The sequence below is a fragment of the Durio zibethinus genome, chromosome 12, assembly GCF_047325235.1.
Source record: "Durio zibethinus cultivar Kanyao isolate XHJ-2024 chromosome 12, ASM4732523v1, whole genome shotgun sequence".
In the NCBI taxonomy this organism is placed as follows: Eukaryota; Viridiplantae; Streptophyta; class Magnoliopsida; order Malvales; family Malvaceae; genus Durio; species Durio zibethinus.
Genome location: NC_143173.1, coordinates 23,260,787 through 23,276,716, shown reverse-complemented (window position 1 = coordinate 23,276,716; position 15,930 = coordinate 23,260,787). Strand labels below are relative to the sequence as shown.

Genomic DNA, 15,930 nt, shown 5'->3' with positions numbered 1-15,930 from the left:
TCTCCTAGTTGTATAGATACTTTGTCTAGATAGATGTCCCAGCTGGTTCTCCCCTGTGAATTTCCTTTTATGGAACAGAAGAACCAAGTTTCCTCTTTATCTCTCAAAATTGTAATGAAGAGTATGCTATGAAAGGGATTTAAGCTAACAAAAAGGTTTAGGGGTATTGAATACAGCCCCAAAATTCAACAAAAGGAAAGAACATAGGGAAAATCCACATGCAGTCATATATTGGAGAAGTAGAAGATTTCTTCATTTCGTGTATACAGCTGATTAAATAACTATTAGCCAACAAATCAGTCCTTAGCTTTCAACTTCGCTAAGAACATGGTTTGAAGTCTCCTTACCATCTTCACTAGTTTTGTCCATTGTGCTAATTTCCAAAGGCTGAAGCTTTCCTTCATCATCCTTGACTGAAACCTCCATTACTGCTTCACTAACTTTATTAGTTCAAGTAACTTCTAATTATAGCGGCCTTACTCCAGAATCTTTCACTGTTGTTTCTGAACCTTTTGTGCCATCTTTGTTTGTTGCAGCATCATCTATTGAGCACGCCTTTGCTTCAGAATCCTCGATTTCAGTTTTTGCACTTTCTGCACTATCTTTGTTTGTTTGAGTAACTTCTAATGATTGAGGCTCCGCTTCAGAATCTATGACTTCAATTTTGGCAACTTTTTCAGTATCCTTGTTTGAGTCAATAATTTTCAGAGATTCAAGCTTTGCTGTGGTCTTGGTGGCTTCTTCATCAATTTTGTTTGTTGCACCAACTTCCAACGGCCCAAGCTGTGCATCAAGATCCTTGACTCTGAATGTCAGAGATCTCGCATCTCGGATGTTTGCCAACTTACCAGAAGATATCTATAGAGAAAAGAAAAAAGTAGCTTTGATTAAAAGAGACAAGAAAATTTTCATCTAGATGTAAACAAAAAAGGATCAGAACAGCATAGCAACACACGGCAATTTATGTCAGAGATGACTCTCATTGATTCCTGCTCCACCATAAACGGTTTATCCATTTATGCTGCAAATTTGAAGTTGAGCTTCACCATAGACTTTCATTTACAGTCCCATTATAATTATATAATGAAAATTTGAAGGTCTATCAGATAGCAGAAACTCTTTTCTTCTAATCCTTCCTAGCATTTAGCATGTATACAGAAGCACTTATCAATTCACATGTAGGTGCAGTAATTGCCATTTGTGTTTTAGTTAACTCTTCATGACTGGTTGTTACTCTCTTTCTTTCCTCAAGTGTTCAAATAATATCAGATGTTTGATGAAAATAAATGAAGCACAAAAAGCAGGGGTAAGAAAATTGTCAAATTGCATCTGGTATCACAAAAATGTGGTGTATCAACAGAAGCTACTTGAAATTAATTATCGTGAAGGCATGGAGGTTCATAGCATGACCATATAAGAAAAGTGACCAAGGTTTGGCATTTCAAAAACATTCAGTGACATGTAACAACCAATACTGTAACTCCTAGGTTTGAATCCCCAATCCTCATCTGTGTGAGAGCATTGCTTGAATTTGAATATAAAAGGGAAAAAAGAATCAATATGGTCACAAATAGATGTAATCCACAGCTTTTATTTGATTAAGGTTCCTCAGGTCACTTAAGTACCGTGCATCAACTGCCTACACAGCATATCTTGAAAAGCAATCAGCCATACAAGAAAGAAAGGCTGCTAAATGCATGTGCATGAGCAACTCATCCTAATTTCATATCGATCTTCATATACTAAATCTCATATGCATCTTTTATATGACTTCCATTAACATTTGTCCTCTGCTCCCAAAGTTGCAGTTCGGTAAGTACAGACTAACTGATTTGGTTGAAAAAACACTGGGTTAGTAAAGCTTTCTCCTAGGTATTATTGTTTTGAGTGAGAAACTAAAGTTAGTCATAAAAGTTATAATGTTAGATAATTCTATAAAGTTCTTCATCATTATGTCACGGAATTGATTAACAAACGGCAAAGAAAGATATCCAGTGCTTAAATAGTACTTTATCTCTCTCATTTGATATTTAGAAACTGGTTGTCTTTATAAACAAAAAGAAAACTAAATACATATTGAAGCAAGGAATTTCAATCACATTTTGACTCACCTTTTCTAGTTGCTCCACCCGTTCTCTTAGAACCTCTACGGATGCTTCCTTGTAAATGCCTTGAAGAATTTATAGCATGTGAGAATGGAGGTTTGCAGAATGATGTTCTTCAATCTTACATTGAGGTATGGCTGATTTGCAACCCACTGAATGGAAAGGGCAGTTCACAAGCTTCATTGGGCAGACATTTATGCAATGTCTGTCCATCTCTCGTCTCATGATGCTATCTGAGCACTTTTGTTCACATGGAATTATCTTGAAGGGGCAAACTGAATCATGCTTTGGTGTTTGATTAGCTGAAAATCTAGCATCACATCCCTCATTTTCGCAGTTTATTGATCTATAGCTGCTAGTTGGCACATGCAAAGAAAGTTCATCTGCTGAGTCAAATTTCATGTCACAGTGAAATCCATTCTTGACGTCAACATTCTTCAGCAAAGTTTGTACAATTGCTTCTCTCTTTTCTATCGACCAAAATCGATTAATTTCCATTTCTTGTGCAAAATCATCTATCCTGTCTTCTCTCTTCTCACTTAGTAGCCATGCTGAAACTCGACTAAACCAATTCCTCCTTGAACTTGCAAAGTCATCAACAAAATTAGCAATGATATCATAAGGATGGTCAGATGCTTCTGCATCAGGACCACCTTCCAAGACAACAGATTCGGCCACAAAAGTTTCACTTCTTTGAATTAGATACTCCACCATTTCTTTTCTAATATCAGCTACTACTGAACCAGGAGACCTAAAACACCACCTGTTGTATTGTCGACACAAGCTGTAGCTAACCCTGGGAGGAGTGCTTGAGCTATCTTGTAAACTAGTTCTGTGTCACAAAGGTCACAGTGGAATGCAGGACCTGCCCCTTTCGCACCATTGATCTTCTCTGGTTCAAGTTCTACATCACCTGCAGGAGGATCCGTACTTGGAGATGCCCACAAAATGATGTCAGCTACAACACATCACTAGTTGGTTTGATAAAAAAACAGTTGGCAACCAAAAGGAGTTGTAGACTTAAGTCTTTTAAATCCAATAGCCTATCAGCAACAAGGAAACATATTGATCCAGTTTCTAATAGAAAAACAAAGACAGGTTCACATCTTATATGGGTGACCAGATTTCTCCGAAAACAATGTCATCTAGTTAAAAACATTGATCTGTCCATCTGAAAAATAAAGGGGTAAATAAAATTGAGAAATATTTCGAACAGTCAATTAACTTTAGAATCACGTTTATCACAAAGTATCACCCGCAGAATCCATGTAACATTATCACTGCCACGGCCTTGTCTACATCTGGACCTTCACCCAAATCAGCCCCTCAAATTCACCAAAAAAAAAAAAGGAAAAGGAAGCTCCAGCAAATGATTATGATTCTCTCTTTAAAATTAACTCATAAGAATAATAAAAATTAAAAAATTCTTCATAAATATCGACCAGCCTTGGATTTCATATGGCAAAAAGATGGAGTGCAACAAATTCTTTTAATTTCTGTAAATGTGGCCATATAATGTCATAAATTCAATGATTTGCAGGTCCTATCCTAAAAAAAATATGAAAATTTTGAAAAGGAATAATTTCCACCCTAACTAAGCACAAATTTTCATCTTTTTTTAATCGTTGGCTCATTCTTTGTGCTTAATTTGATATTGACCAAATCCCAATTAATTTTGCAAAGATCCAATCACCAAAACTTTCAATATAAGCACTCCCAATTTCAGGACAACGAAACAAAAGAAAAACCTAAAATGCATTAAATTCGTAATCTTGAAAGGATAAAAATTGAAGAACCAGATTCTAATTATTCTAATTATTCCATTAATCAGATGTGGCACGAAAAGTACAAAAAGAATAAAAAAAAAAAAAGAAAGAGAGAAATACCTCCATCATTTTGAAATGCTGAAGAGTCCAGATATCTGATCAAAGTAATTCGAGGATTTGACACTCAAAATTGGCTTTTAAGTTTTTTTTTTTTTTTTAAATGGCTCTCGTTCTCTCAAAAGAGAAAAATGAATATCTGAAAAGACTAAAGGTAAAATTACAGTAGCTTCCCTTTTTTTTTTTTTGTTTTTATATTTAACTGTTTTAACGGTCCTTTACGTCGACCGAAAACTCCGCCTCCCTGTTTGGTTTGCTGAATTGTCCCCATTCCGGTCCGGTTCAATTCCAGTCTCATGGGCTTTTAATCAGGTCAGGTCGGAATATAACTATCCTTTTTGGCCCCATTTGTTCGATTTCGAATCTGTCTTCGTTTTTTTCATCATCTTTCATCGTCAATTTTTCTAGCGTTTTTTTCAGCAACGAAACAAAGCATATAGACCCTATAAGCTAAATTACTATGGCCCAAACCCCAACCTACGCTTGCCTACGCACTCCATTCCATTCCTTTATTTTAATTTGATCATGATAAGATGATATAATATTAAAAAAATAAAAAATTATAAAAATAAAATAATTTAAGAATTTAACAAAAGTTATAAATAAATTTAATAAAAAATATATTTCATAATTTTCGTAATAATATTTTATAAAGCACGAAAATTGTTAGCTCTAGCCCTTTTCTAACATTTTAAAATCCAAACTATACCAAATATATAGTCAAGTGAGTAATTGTCCGAAGATACATATATAATCAAGCAAAAACAACTTCCTCCACCTTAGCCCCTGATGAGAAGTGTGATTGTTGAAAGAAATGGCATAAAGAGAGCCTTTGCATGAAATCTCTCTTTAAATAAGATCAAATAAATATTAAATTATACCTAACTCATTCTTCTTAATTCCTTTTTTTAATTCTCCTTTCAATTTCTTTCTATAATTCCAAACCAAACAAATTTTCTTTTTTTTTTTTTTTATAGGCCACAGTCAGTTTACTAGTTCTAAGTTGTTAAGCCAACAAATTTTCTTTTTTAACTACCAAAAATGCTTTAATTGGTTGATCATACTTTTATCCCTTCTCAACTTCTCTTTTTCTTGGAACCTGAAGGGGGCTTTGTTCCTCAATTCTTTCTCTGTTGCACCAAGCAAAGTTGCAACAGTTTCCAACAAATGCAACTCATGGAGAAAGATCAGCATTTTTGTGCATTGCCAAGGAAGAAGCAGTGCCATGAAGATTAGTGGGGTTTCTTCAGTTTTGAGACAAAGACCGAAAATGGTTAATGCTAATCGTAATGCAGCCATTATGGATGCATGAAGCTTAATGGTGTCACCAAAACCAAAATGGGAACAGTCAACAGATATTGCAGTTAAAGATTTGGTGCCTTATGGAGGATCAACTAATTCTTTAGCTGAGCTGCAATAGGGCATTGGCATTGTTAAGTTTCTTAGAGGGAAGGATTTTTTGTTACTGGTTCAACTGGATTTCTTGCCAAAGGCAATTTTTTTCTACTCATCATTTTCATTTTACTTTCATAACTTTACATTATTCAATCTTTTTAGATCAAAATGTGCCACAAGATCCCTGTACTTTTTTATTTTTAGGAATTTAATCCATCTAGTATTATTTAAAAGGATATAATCCTTATAAATTATTTTTTAAGAATTTCAGTTCAATTGTTAACAATGTACTTGAATTAAATTCCTTAAAAAATAATACTATAGAGATTAAATTTCTTAAAAACAATATTTTAATGATTAAATTTCTTTAAATAATACTATAGGGATTAAATTCCTAAAAATCGAAGAGTATAGAAACCTATAACACATTTTAACCATCTTTTTATTATATTAATTATGAGCAGTTCCTGTTGAGAAGATTTTACGAACTGTGCCTGATGTTGAGAAGAGATTGCTCTTGATCAAGGCTAAAAACAAAGAAGCCGCAATTGAAAGATTGAAAAGTATGTTATGTATGATTGTGTCTTTTCTTTCTTGTGCTGATTGATTCTCACATGTTTGAACAATTTTTCTTGCTATTGAATCAAATTTTAGTTTATGTTTTATATCATAAATGCAGAGCTTTCCAAGTGCCTGCAACAAAAATATGGGAATAGTTACCATATTTTCATGTTGAGCAAACTAGTTCCAGTGGTAGGAAATGTATGTGAATCTGATCTTGGATTGGATGGTGATTCAGCGATTTGATTGCAGAAGATGTCGATATAATTGTGAAATCTGATCATTAATGACAGCAAATTTAATTAATATTTATTGGATTATCGAATAGCAGATATGATGTTGCTAGAGACAAAAACACAAGAGGAGTATTTCACCATATGGGCTTTGCCAAGAAGTGCAAGAAACTTAAACTCTTTTTGCAAGTGTCAGCAGGCAAGTATATCAATACCAAAATATGAGAACTCATGAGATTTCAGGAAATTTCTTCAAGAACAACTGATTGCTAATGTCAATTCTTGTGGCTTATCTGGCATCTATATAAATTCTTGTACAGCTTTTAGGTTTACTTTTGCATTTGTTGATTCCAGAAGCAACTTGATATATATATAAACTTAAGGAGATTTGTTCTAGTTCATGTGCAGCATATGTTAATGGCCAGAGACAAGGAAGAATTATGGAAAACGCGTTCGACATAGGAGATTGCATTGCAAGGGATTTCTGAAACCAAACCGAGATCAATACATGAATTAGTTGTTGAAAATGGTTAGTATTGACTCTTAAGTTCAAAGAAAGGATGTCATGAAAGTGAAGCGGCTCAGAAAATGAAAGTATTGGGTTTAGAAAGGTGAGAATTCTCATTCTCTTCTTTTCCATTCAAAGGCATTGACGTGGTTTAAGCTTGAGAAGGTTGAGGAGAATAGATTAATGAACATTTAGAATCATACTCTCAATATGCTAATTTATTTTCTACATTTCCTTTTTGATTAATGTAATATGACAAAAAATGGGGATTTAATCAAAGTATTGACACGATGATTAACATCTGATCAGCACTAGAAAATATGGATGGCAAGACACGTATGTGTTCACGAAGGCTATGGGAGAAATGACGATCAATAGCGTGAGAGGAGAAATACCAATAGTGATAATTCGACCTAGTGTTATTGAACTTTTTCTATGATGCAACTATTTCTGACAAAGAGATACCCCTCTCTTTCTCTCTTAGGATGATGATCCAATAGTATTATGTTATGGGAAAGGGCAGCTAACAGGTTTCGTGGTTGATCCGAATGGAGTACTTGATGTTGTAAGTAATCATTGTCTACTTCGCACGTATTGATTTTGGTACTATAGTGCTTGATAAATTAACATTGAAAAAAATCCCATTCCTCACATTTTATTTTAAACTCATGGAGGCTTACTGCATTCTGACCATGACGGATAACAGGTTCCAGCAGACATGGTTGTCAATGCAACCTTGGCAGCCATCGCAAGACATGGAATGACCCCAAAACCAGATAAAAACATCTACCACATTGCATCCTCAGTTGTAAATCCACTGGTTTCCGGGGTAGCCAAAGTGCTCTATGAGCGCTACAATTCCTCACCTTTTCTGGACTCAAAGGGTAGTCCAATCCATGTTCCATCAATGAAACTGTTTAATTCCATTGAGGATTTTTCTGCTCACCTCTGGAGAGATGCTATTCAGAGAACTGGATTGATAGAAGTGGCATCTTGGAGTGGAAAACCGTAACGGAAGCTTGAAACAATATGCGGGAAGTCAGTGGATCTAGCAAAGTATTTGGCTAATATATATGAGCCATACAGATTCTATGGTGGAAGGTAAGTCAATTGTTGTATTAGTCTCTGATTAGTCGTGGATTTTACATTGCCTGCAATCTTTAAGTCTTGGTCGGTTCTTATTTCTGAGTCATGGATTGTGGGGAAAAACAAAATTACAATTGAAAGACAGGATCAGAAATTGCCTAACCAATCATTGTTGACTTATATTTTGTTGAGTCAACAACTTTTATTTATTTACTTGTTTGGATTTGTTTCATTAATGTGAAACATAAGAACTGACATAGGAGAATATCAAATCCACAACTCTCAGGTTTGACAATAGCAAAACTGACAGACTAATGGAGTTCATGTCAGAAGGAAAGAGGAGAAACTTTGGATTTAACGTGGGAAGCGTAGATTGGAAAGATTATATAAGAAATGTCCACATTCCTGGTTTAAGGAGGCATGCTTTGAAGGGCAGAGGGATGTTTTCTTCACCTATTAGCTAGATCTTATACTAATTATTTATGCAATAAGACATTTTATTTATGTTAGAAAAACCAAAGAAGGCAGAGAAGTCTTAACCTTCTTATTTGTGATGTAATTCAACTCCTATGGGGGATTTATCAGTGAAGTTCATCTTTATTCATCACTATTCGCATAATAAAACTGATCTTTTATAACACTGAATTCATCATCAAGCAATATACTGAAATCAAATTCATCATTGAAACCAGGGAGCATAAGCTATGAAGAGCAGGATTTCTTTGTAATATATATGCAAACTGAAGAGAATGCTGATAATGATAAAGCACATTACATATAAACAGAGTAATGAAGTTTCGCCAAGGAGTTTGCAACTTGATTGGCTTCCCTAAGAAACACCGACGAAATACATAATGCCTTTGGTTTTTCTTAAGCTGTCAATTTCTTTAAATTTGATCATTTGTCCCAGGGTCTAGAAGAGTCAGATTCAACAAGAAGTGCCTTTTTTCCCTAGTCGAGCAGATTAAGAACACCTGCAAGAGTAATTTTAATAGCCATCAACCCATCAAAATTATAATCTTGAACACCTAGAGCTAGAGGTACAGAAAAAAAATCCCAAGAACGGAACATAAGATTCTCTTAGGACACAGCATGTAACATGACCAAGCCAATCAACCCAGGCTTCTCCCTGCCAGATCCATCCACATTAAATTTGAGAATATTATCACTTCTTCCTGTGCTTTAATCCAAAACCTGGATCTCATGCTAATAGTATAGAAAACCACTCAGTCCCATTTCTCCCATTAAAAACAGTCATGAAGTAGCACCAGAAAATTTTCATATTTCACAAACAGTTAAACCAGCTCTTTCTCAAGAACTGAGAAAGCAAAATTCCTTCTAATGAATAATAACTACTTGGCACTAACTCTAGTTTTCAAGAAAATTTTATACATTTGAGAATTACACGCCATAGAAGACTTTGAAAATAACACAACTTTTTCAATAGCTGTGTTGTCGTGCTTCTTTTTTAGTTCTACTTGTCCGGGTCTAAATCCTGACATCTTCAAGTAAAAAAAAAAAAAAAAAACAGAACTTTAAATGAAAAAAATAGTCTTGACAACAATGGTTTTAAGTTTGGAAATACCTTTTTGATGTTGTTAAATCTTATTTTTGCCATATTAAGGATTTCGAGAAGCAAATGCGAGGAACTCGGGATCTTGTTCCAAAAAAGCCATCTCTTTGTCGGATAAAGTGACCCATGCCTCTATGGCCTTGTGCTGCCCTGTCCCTTTTAAAATAATGCAATTGCTGAACTCACGATTATGACTATCAACCCCTGGGATGCTAAACAAGGTCGGCTTTCCCCATCCAAAATCTTCTTTTCCCTCGAGAGTATTCAACCAACTGCTTAAAATATAAAATTGTGCGTTTCCTTTTGAGACAATTTCTGCTATCTGACTGAGTTGGTTACTCATAACTTTAAATCCTTCTTCACCTTGAAAAAGTTCCAGGAAATCACCGGTGACACTTTCCACTCCTTCTCTCACTAGATAAGCCAAGTCATGTAACTCTACATCTTTCTCGACTGAGTTATATGTGGTAATTGGCAACAGAAACAGATTTCCAATTGAATAATCGGGTAATGGTGGCTTCATTTTTTGCCGAATATTCACTGACTGGGATAAAATGGCTGGTTTTAGAATTCCAGAAGTTGATCTAGAAGCCCGGATGGCATGTTTCCATAAAAATGCACTCAGAGCTACGACTCGGCTAGGAAGCTCCAAACGTTTGCTTTTGGCTTTGAACATTAGAGTGGCAATTGCATTAGCATCGAACACAAAACTCCTTGTCTCACGCCTGCCTTCGTTGAAAAAAAGGCCTTTCATGCTGGTATTTGGTGGCGTAGACTCAATCGGAGGAAAAAATCGTGACGGTGCTTCTAACAAATCAGGATTTGGAATTTCACCGTTGGACCCTCGACTAAAAGCTGCCCAACTTTTCAGGAAAGCAGAAACGGTTGATGCATCAAGGATCTTGTGGCAACAACAGAAAGCTAGAGCTATGCCGCCACAATCGAAGATGCTCAATTGAATAGCTAGTTGCGGTATTGTAGAGTTTGGAATATAGCAAAAGGGTTGGCATGGGAGCAACTGGTTCAGTGACTCCAGATCTGTTTGCTCGATATAATCAGATAAGCAGGCGTTTACCCTGGCTTCAACATATTGCACTCCTTCCTCGTAAGAGCTAACATAGAGGTTGTTCTTCGTCCGTCCAGACAGAGGGTAAAACTGATTCAAGGTTTTTGAGAGTGATTTTTTTAAATGGTCGGAGACTTGGGCAAAACTTTCGAACTGGGAATCACTATGTTTGGTGTAAAAGAAGATGAATGGAACATAATTTGGTGGACTGAGTTGGTCTAGAAGTGATAGCTTGAATGGCTTCAGAAGATGAAGATCCGGGGAAGATGGCTTCACCATTTCCCTTGAAGTAATACGAACTTCCATCTCGATCGTGGTAATCTTTTCTCGTCAAGAAAAAGGTATATTTCTTCTTCGTTGCTACGATTTGTAAGTTTCTGGATCAGATGATGAAACTGGCGGATGGGGGATTGAATTTACAAGCTAAAAGGTAAAACAACTGGCCAAACCCCTCTCTTCTGTAAAACATGAGCTCAAGGTTCATTTAAATAGACGGTGAGATGTAAAGTTACAATGATAATGAGATTAGTTATTGTAGTGGTGATGTAAGTACTATATCAGCAAGATTAAAATTAACAGTGAAATTTATGTTTAAATACAAAAACAGCAATAAATCAGATGAAGTGTAGTGAAATAGGAAATAACCATTAAAACATTGTACTTAAGTTTGTTATTTTTATTATTCATGTAATTATATATTTTTGTTAAGTCATATTAATTATAAAATATTTATTTTTAATTTAGTAAATATTTATTTGATTATAAAATTTAGTATTTATTTAATCAAAATATTAATACATATTAATATTATTTATTAATATATAATAAAATTTATTAAATTTTTGTTAAGTCATATTAATTAGAAAATGTTTAATTTTTAATTTATTAAATATTTATTGATTATAGAATTTAGTATTTATTCAATCAAAATATTAATACAGATTAATATTATTTATTATTATGTAATAAAATTTATTTATTATGTTAAATTATTAAAGTTATTTTAATACTTTTAAATAAAAAATAAAATAAAATAAAAAACAATGGCATGATATTTTTAAGGGAAAAAATGAAAAAAAAAAAAGTGAACGGCAAAATTGAAAAAAGAAGCCTGGTGGAAGACATAAAAGCTCACTGGACATAAAACCTTTAGTGAAAATATGACGGCACGATTGTCTTACTAAGATTTGATTGAGCGATGAGATTAAAAATAATAATAATAATTATTGTAATTATAATTAAAAAAATTATTATAACTATAATTGAAAAAAAATTAAATAAAAAATTTATGTTGAATAAATTTTATTAAAATTAATATTTAAATTCAATTGATGATATAATGAATTCAATTGCACGACATAAAAATACGATAAAATTTAAACTTAACCTAAACTTCTTTAATAGAATCCAAACATAATTACAAGGGGTTAAAGTCTCATTGTAGTGCCACTCTAGTTGGATTCAAATGGATCCTAAGCAAATGTTGTATATTTTCTTTACTCCAACAATAAATAATGTTGGTTTTCTTTTCCAAAATATGAGCAAATCATTTTTATGATAGGTAAGGGAGGCAAAATTTTGACCAAACTCCAAAAATAATTCAAAATAATTCAAGTTTGAGACGTGTTAAATTTGAAAAAAAATAATTCGGATTTGAAATAATATAAACCTAAAACAATTTAAAGCTGAAATAATTTAAAATCGTAATGATTTAAAACTCAAAAAGATTAAAATTTAACTTGAAACTATTAGAACTATAATTACCTCACAATTAATCAAATTTGAAATGGGCCAAATTTAAAATAATATGAATGTCAAATAATGTGAACTTAAAATATTTGGAATCTATCTAAATTTAAAATAATCTAAATAATTTAAATTTAAAATTATTCAAATAAAAAAAATAAAAATAAAGGCATCAAAGTCTACGAATGAGAGATCATAAGCATTTTTTGGATTGTCTTTTTGGCTTTGATATATTGAAAACAATTTAAATATCTTCATCACAGTTAAAAAAAAATGGCCCTCTAATAAACTTCTAGAGACCAATTATTTTGAGGAAAACTTGTTTTGAAGCACCGGCCTGTGATTTGTGATGGAGGGTATTTTAATGAAGGCGTTGGATTATTTTAAGGTTGATGTGCAAAAAAGGTTTTTAAATTAAAATTAATTATTTAAGTTTTTATCCTTTTTTTATAATAAATTTAATTTTTAAATATATTTATTTTTATCTAATTAAATTTTTAAATGAATAGTAATTAACCATTATCATTAATTTTCATTCAACTGAGAGTTTAATTAAATGAAAATAAATATTTTAAAAATTAATTAATTGATAATAAATATTTGAGAACTCAATTAATTATAATAAAATAAAAATTTGAATGATTACTTAATTTAAATTTTTAAGTTTTTTATATTTAAACCATTATTTTGACATTCATTAATATCTTCAAATAAAATAAAATTAATTATTTTAATTATTTTCTTGTTGAGTTCAACATTATCTCAAACATGTTGTACTATGTAAATAATTTTTTTCCAATTTGGAATATATTAGTGAAGTAGCCTCCTTAGAAAGTGTTCTTGATGCTTTATTGTCATCACATGATTGAGGTTTTCTTTAAACTAAGCCAACAATCACAATCAATTTCATCACACTAAGCCATAAAATTACAATTAGATGAATCCTTAATTCATACCCGCTTAAATTAATCTAAAAAATTTTGATGAAAGAGAGATTCACTAAGATACTTCTTAGCGATGAAGTTTACTTAGTGAATTAGTGAATTGGTTTGTATATATATAGCGATGAGTCTTCATTAGATAAGATATGAGAGAAAGATATAAGTATCATTGTAAAGTTTTTTGACATTGGATGTGTAAATATTTCATAGGGTTAATAAGAGTGTCCACAAATGTGTGTTAGGATTGGGATTGTTAGAGACCGAGCAAGAGTGCTCACAAAAGATCAAGTGAGAGTCATAGATGATTGAACGATAGTGCTTATAAATTTGTTTAATGAAGATTGATTATTTATATTTGAGATTAAATCGTAAATTGAATATTTGAATGCAATGTTGACATATAAAAAAAATAATTATGAAAAGTAAAATTGACCCATAAAAAAAATAAAGTACTAGGTTTTTAAAAGATATATAATTTATCTATCTATTTATTTATATATAAAAGTTTAAATTTCAAAAGTGTTAAAAATAATAAACTTAAATACCCTTATAAAATTTTAAATTAATAATTTTATCCTTAAATATATAACGTTTATTAATTAATTTACATTTAATTTAAATCAATTAAAATAAAAAATAGAGTTTATGTAAAATTAAATTACTTTTAAAATGTTAACAGTGATTGATTAAAATATTCTTAATAAAATTTTATAATTTTTAATTTAAATGAATCTTTTTTTTTGTTATAAACTTTTTTTATAATTAAACTAAAAAGTATTAAAAGTGATTAATTAAAATCACATTCATAAAATTTTAATTTAAAAAATATTAAAAGTGATTGAGTAAAATATCATTAGTTATTTTTTATAAATTTTAATTTAAATAATTTTTTATTATTGGACTTCTTTTAATAATTGGAATAATTTTTTACATGAAATTAAAATACAAATAACACGAGATTGAAGTTTAATGTGGATAGGAATAGAACAATTATTCGGGGTTTGTTTCTTTAATTGTTGTAAAAACAGTTATATATATAATTTATGTTGATAAATAAATTCATTAAAAATAATTATAATTAAATCATTGAAGCATATTTGTTTTTTTTCTATTTTTGGCTTTCCAATTTTTTTAATAGATTTATTAACTATATATATATATGCTAATGATTTTATTATTTATATGTTTTCTGAATTGATCATCTAATTTTATTACCGATAACATAATTAAATCTTTTTAGTTTCTTAAAATAATTATTTAGCATATCATTTTTACTATCTAGTTGGCATCTATAATTAATTTTTCTTTTGTACTTTTTTTTTAATTTTATAAATGTTATTTTTATAATAAAAAACTAATATCAAATTAAGTATAAATCAATTAAACACTCTTCATCAACAATTAACACTATGTGATTCATTAAATACTTTAATTAGACTTTTGACCTATACAATTAAATGATTCATGAGATGATAAAGTTACCAATAGTTTAAGAGTGGGTCCCATCAAACTATTATAAGAATTGTTTACCTTGATTGAAATAATAATTGATTTAATCTTCTTTTAAATTTTATCTTAATGTGCATATATATGATTAATTTATATCTCAAGGCCATTTAATCTTTCTCAATTTATTAAATTATCTATTTCTTTTTGTCATCAAGGTGATTGAATAACCTAACATGAATTATTTTAAGTAGAGAATTATCAAATGAAATAAAATTAATTGTTTTTGGTTAATTCTTTCAAGATGTGATAAAATTCATTGTAACTATCTTTTGACTGTGTTTACGTAAAAGTTACCTTCATTCATAAAATTTTATATTATTAATGTTGAAAATGAAATCATTATAAATTATATAGGTTTTACACAATAAGTTTATTATTCTAAGATTGAAATTTTCTTAAGAAAATATGACAAATACCAAGGTTAAAATTTTATTTTATTTCATTTTAAGTTTTAAAATTATGTATTTTATATTTTTATATAATAAAAATTTATACATAAAAAAAATTTTCAAATAAAAGAAAAATTAAGCTTTTAATTAGCATAACGTATAATTACATTCAATTAATAGAAGTACCAATAAGAGATTATCATAAGCAAGAAAATGAGATAAAAGATTGACTGGTTATGCATAGTTATATATTCTCCATATGAAAAAATAAATAGTGTTATATGATGTTTTAATAAATAAAATACAAATATATTGAATTTAAATTTTTTTTAGAATTAATATGAAACTTTTTTATTAAGAGAAACATTATATACTCATTTTTCTCCATTATATCAATTGAAGAATGTTTACTATTGTATCAAAAATTTTAAAGTTGTCATATTAGGTAATATTTGTTCAAAAGAATTGAAATTTATCAAATTAATTATCACTATTACGTTTAATATAAAAATATTAATATAAATTATAATTTAACTAAATTTAAAAGTGATTTATAAGATTAATTAGCAAAATTCATTTTATAAATATTTATTTAATTTTGTATTTAGTATTTCAATTATTTTTAATTTTGACTTTTTATTATTTCAAATTAGAATTTAGACTTATGATTAGCAACCAACCAAATTGAATTAAGTTTTATCATCTACTTATATTTATAATGTATTCAGTTATTCACTTATGTATCTAAACAAATTTCATTCTATAATTGATGCATGCTTCTTTTTGTGTAAAAAACTATATCCAAATTGTCCTAAATCCAAATAAAAAAGAAATATACTTAATTATTTATAATTGCAATTTCACTTTATAAATGTTCTTAAAATTAATTAATTTAACCATATAGATAATACAAATAAGACACTAAAGATGAAGGA

The 15,930-nt window shown here is 30.3% G+C and overlaps 1 protein-coding gene and 2 pseudogenes across 2 annotated transcripts; 1 reads left to right on the top strand and 2 right to left on the bottom strand.

The window, feature by feature from the left end:
- Nucleotides 1-204: 204 nt before the first annotated feature.
- On the bottom strand, nt 205-5,287 carry LOC111297785 (uncharacterized; annotated as a pseudogene). Its single transcript, XR_016326344.1, has 4 exons — nt 5,053-5,287; nt 3,361-3,430; nt 2,112-3,071; nt 205-858 (listed from the first exon to the last, which is right to left on the bottom strand). The product of XR_016326344.1 is annotated as an uncharacterized LOC111297785 (transcript).
- Nucleotides 4,973-8,235, top strand: LOC111297784 (fatty acyl-CoA reductase 2, chloroplastic-like; annotated as a pseudogene).
- Nucleotides 8,236-8,350: 115 nt separating this feature from the next.
- On the bottom strand, nt 8,351-10,914 carry LOC111296536 (akuammiline synthase 2-like). Its single transcript, XM_022890902.2, has 2 exons — nt 9,357-10,914; nt 8,351-8,745 (listed from the first exon to the last, which is right to left on the bottom strand). Exon 1 carries the CDS (start codon nt 10,714-10,716, stop codon nt 9,391-9,393), a length of 1,326 nt encoding a protein of 441 aa, XP_022746637.2. The 5' UTR covers nt 10,717-10,914; the 3' UTR covers nt 8,351-8,745; nt 9,357-9,390.
- Between the last annotated feature and the right edge of the window lie 5,016 nt (nt 10,915-15,930).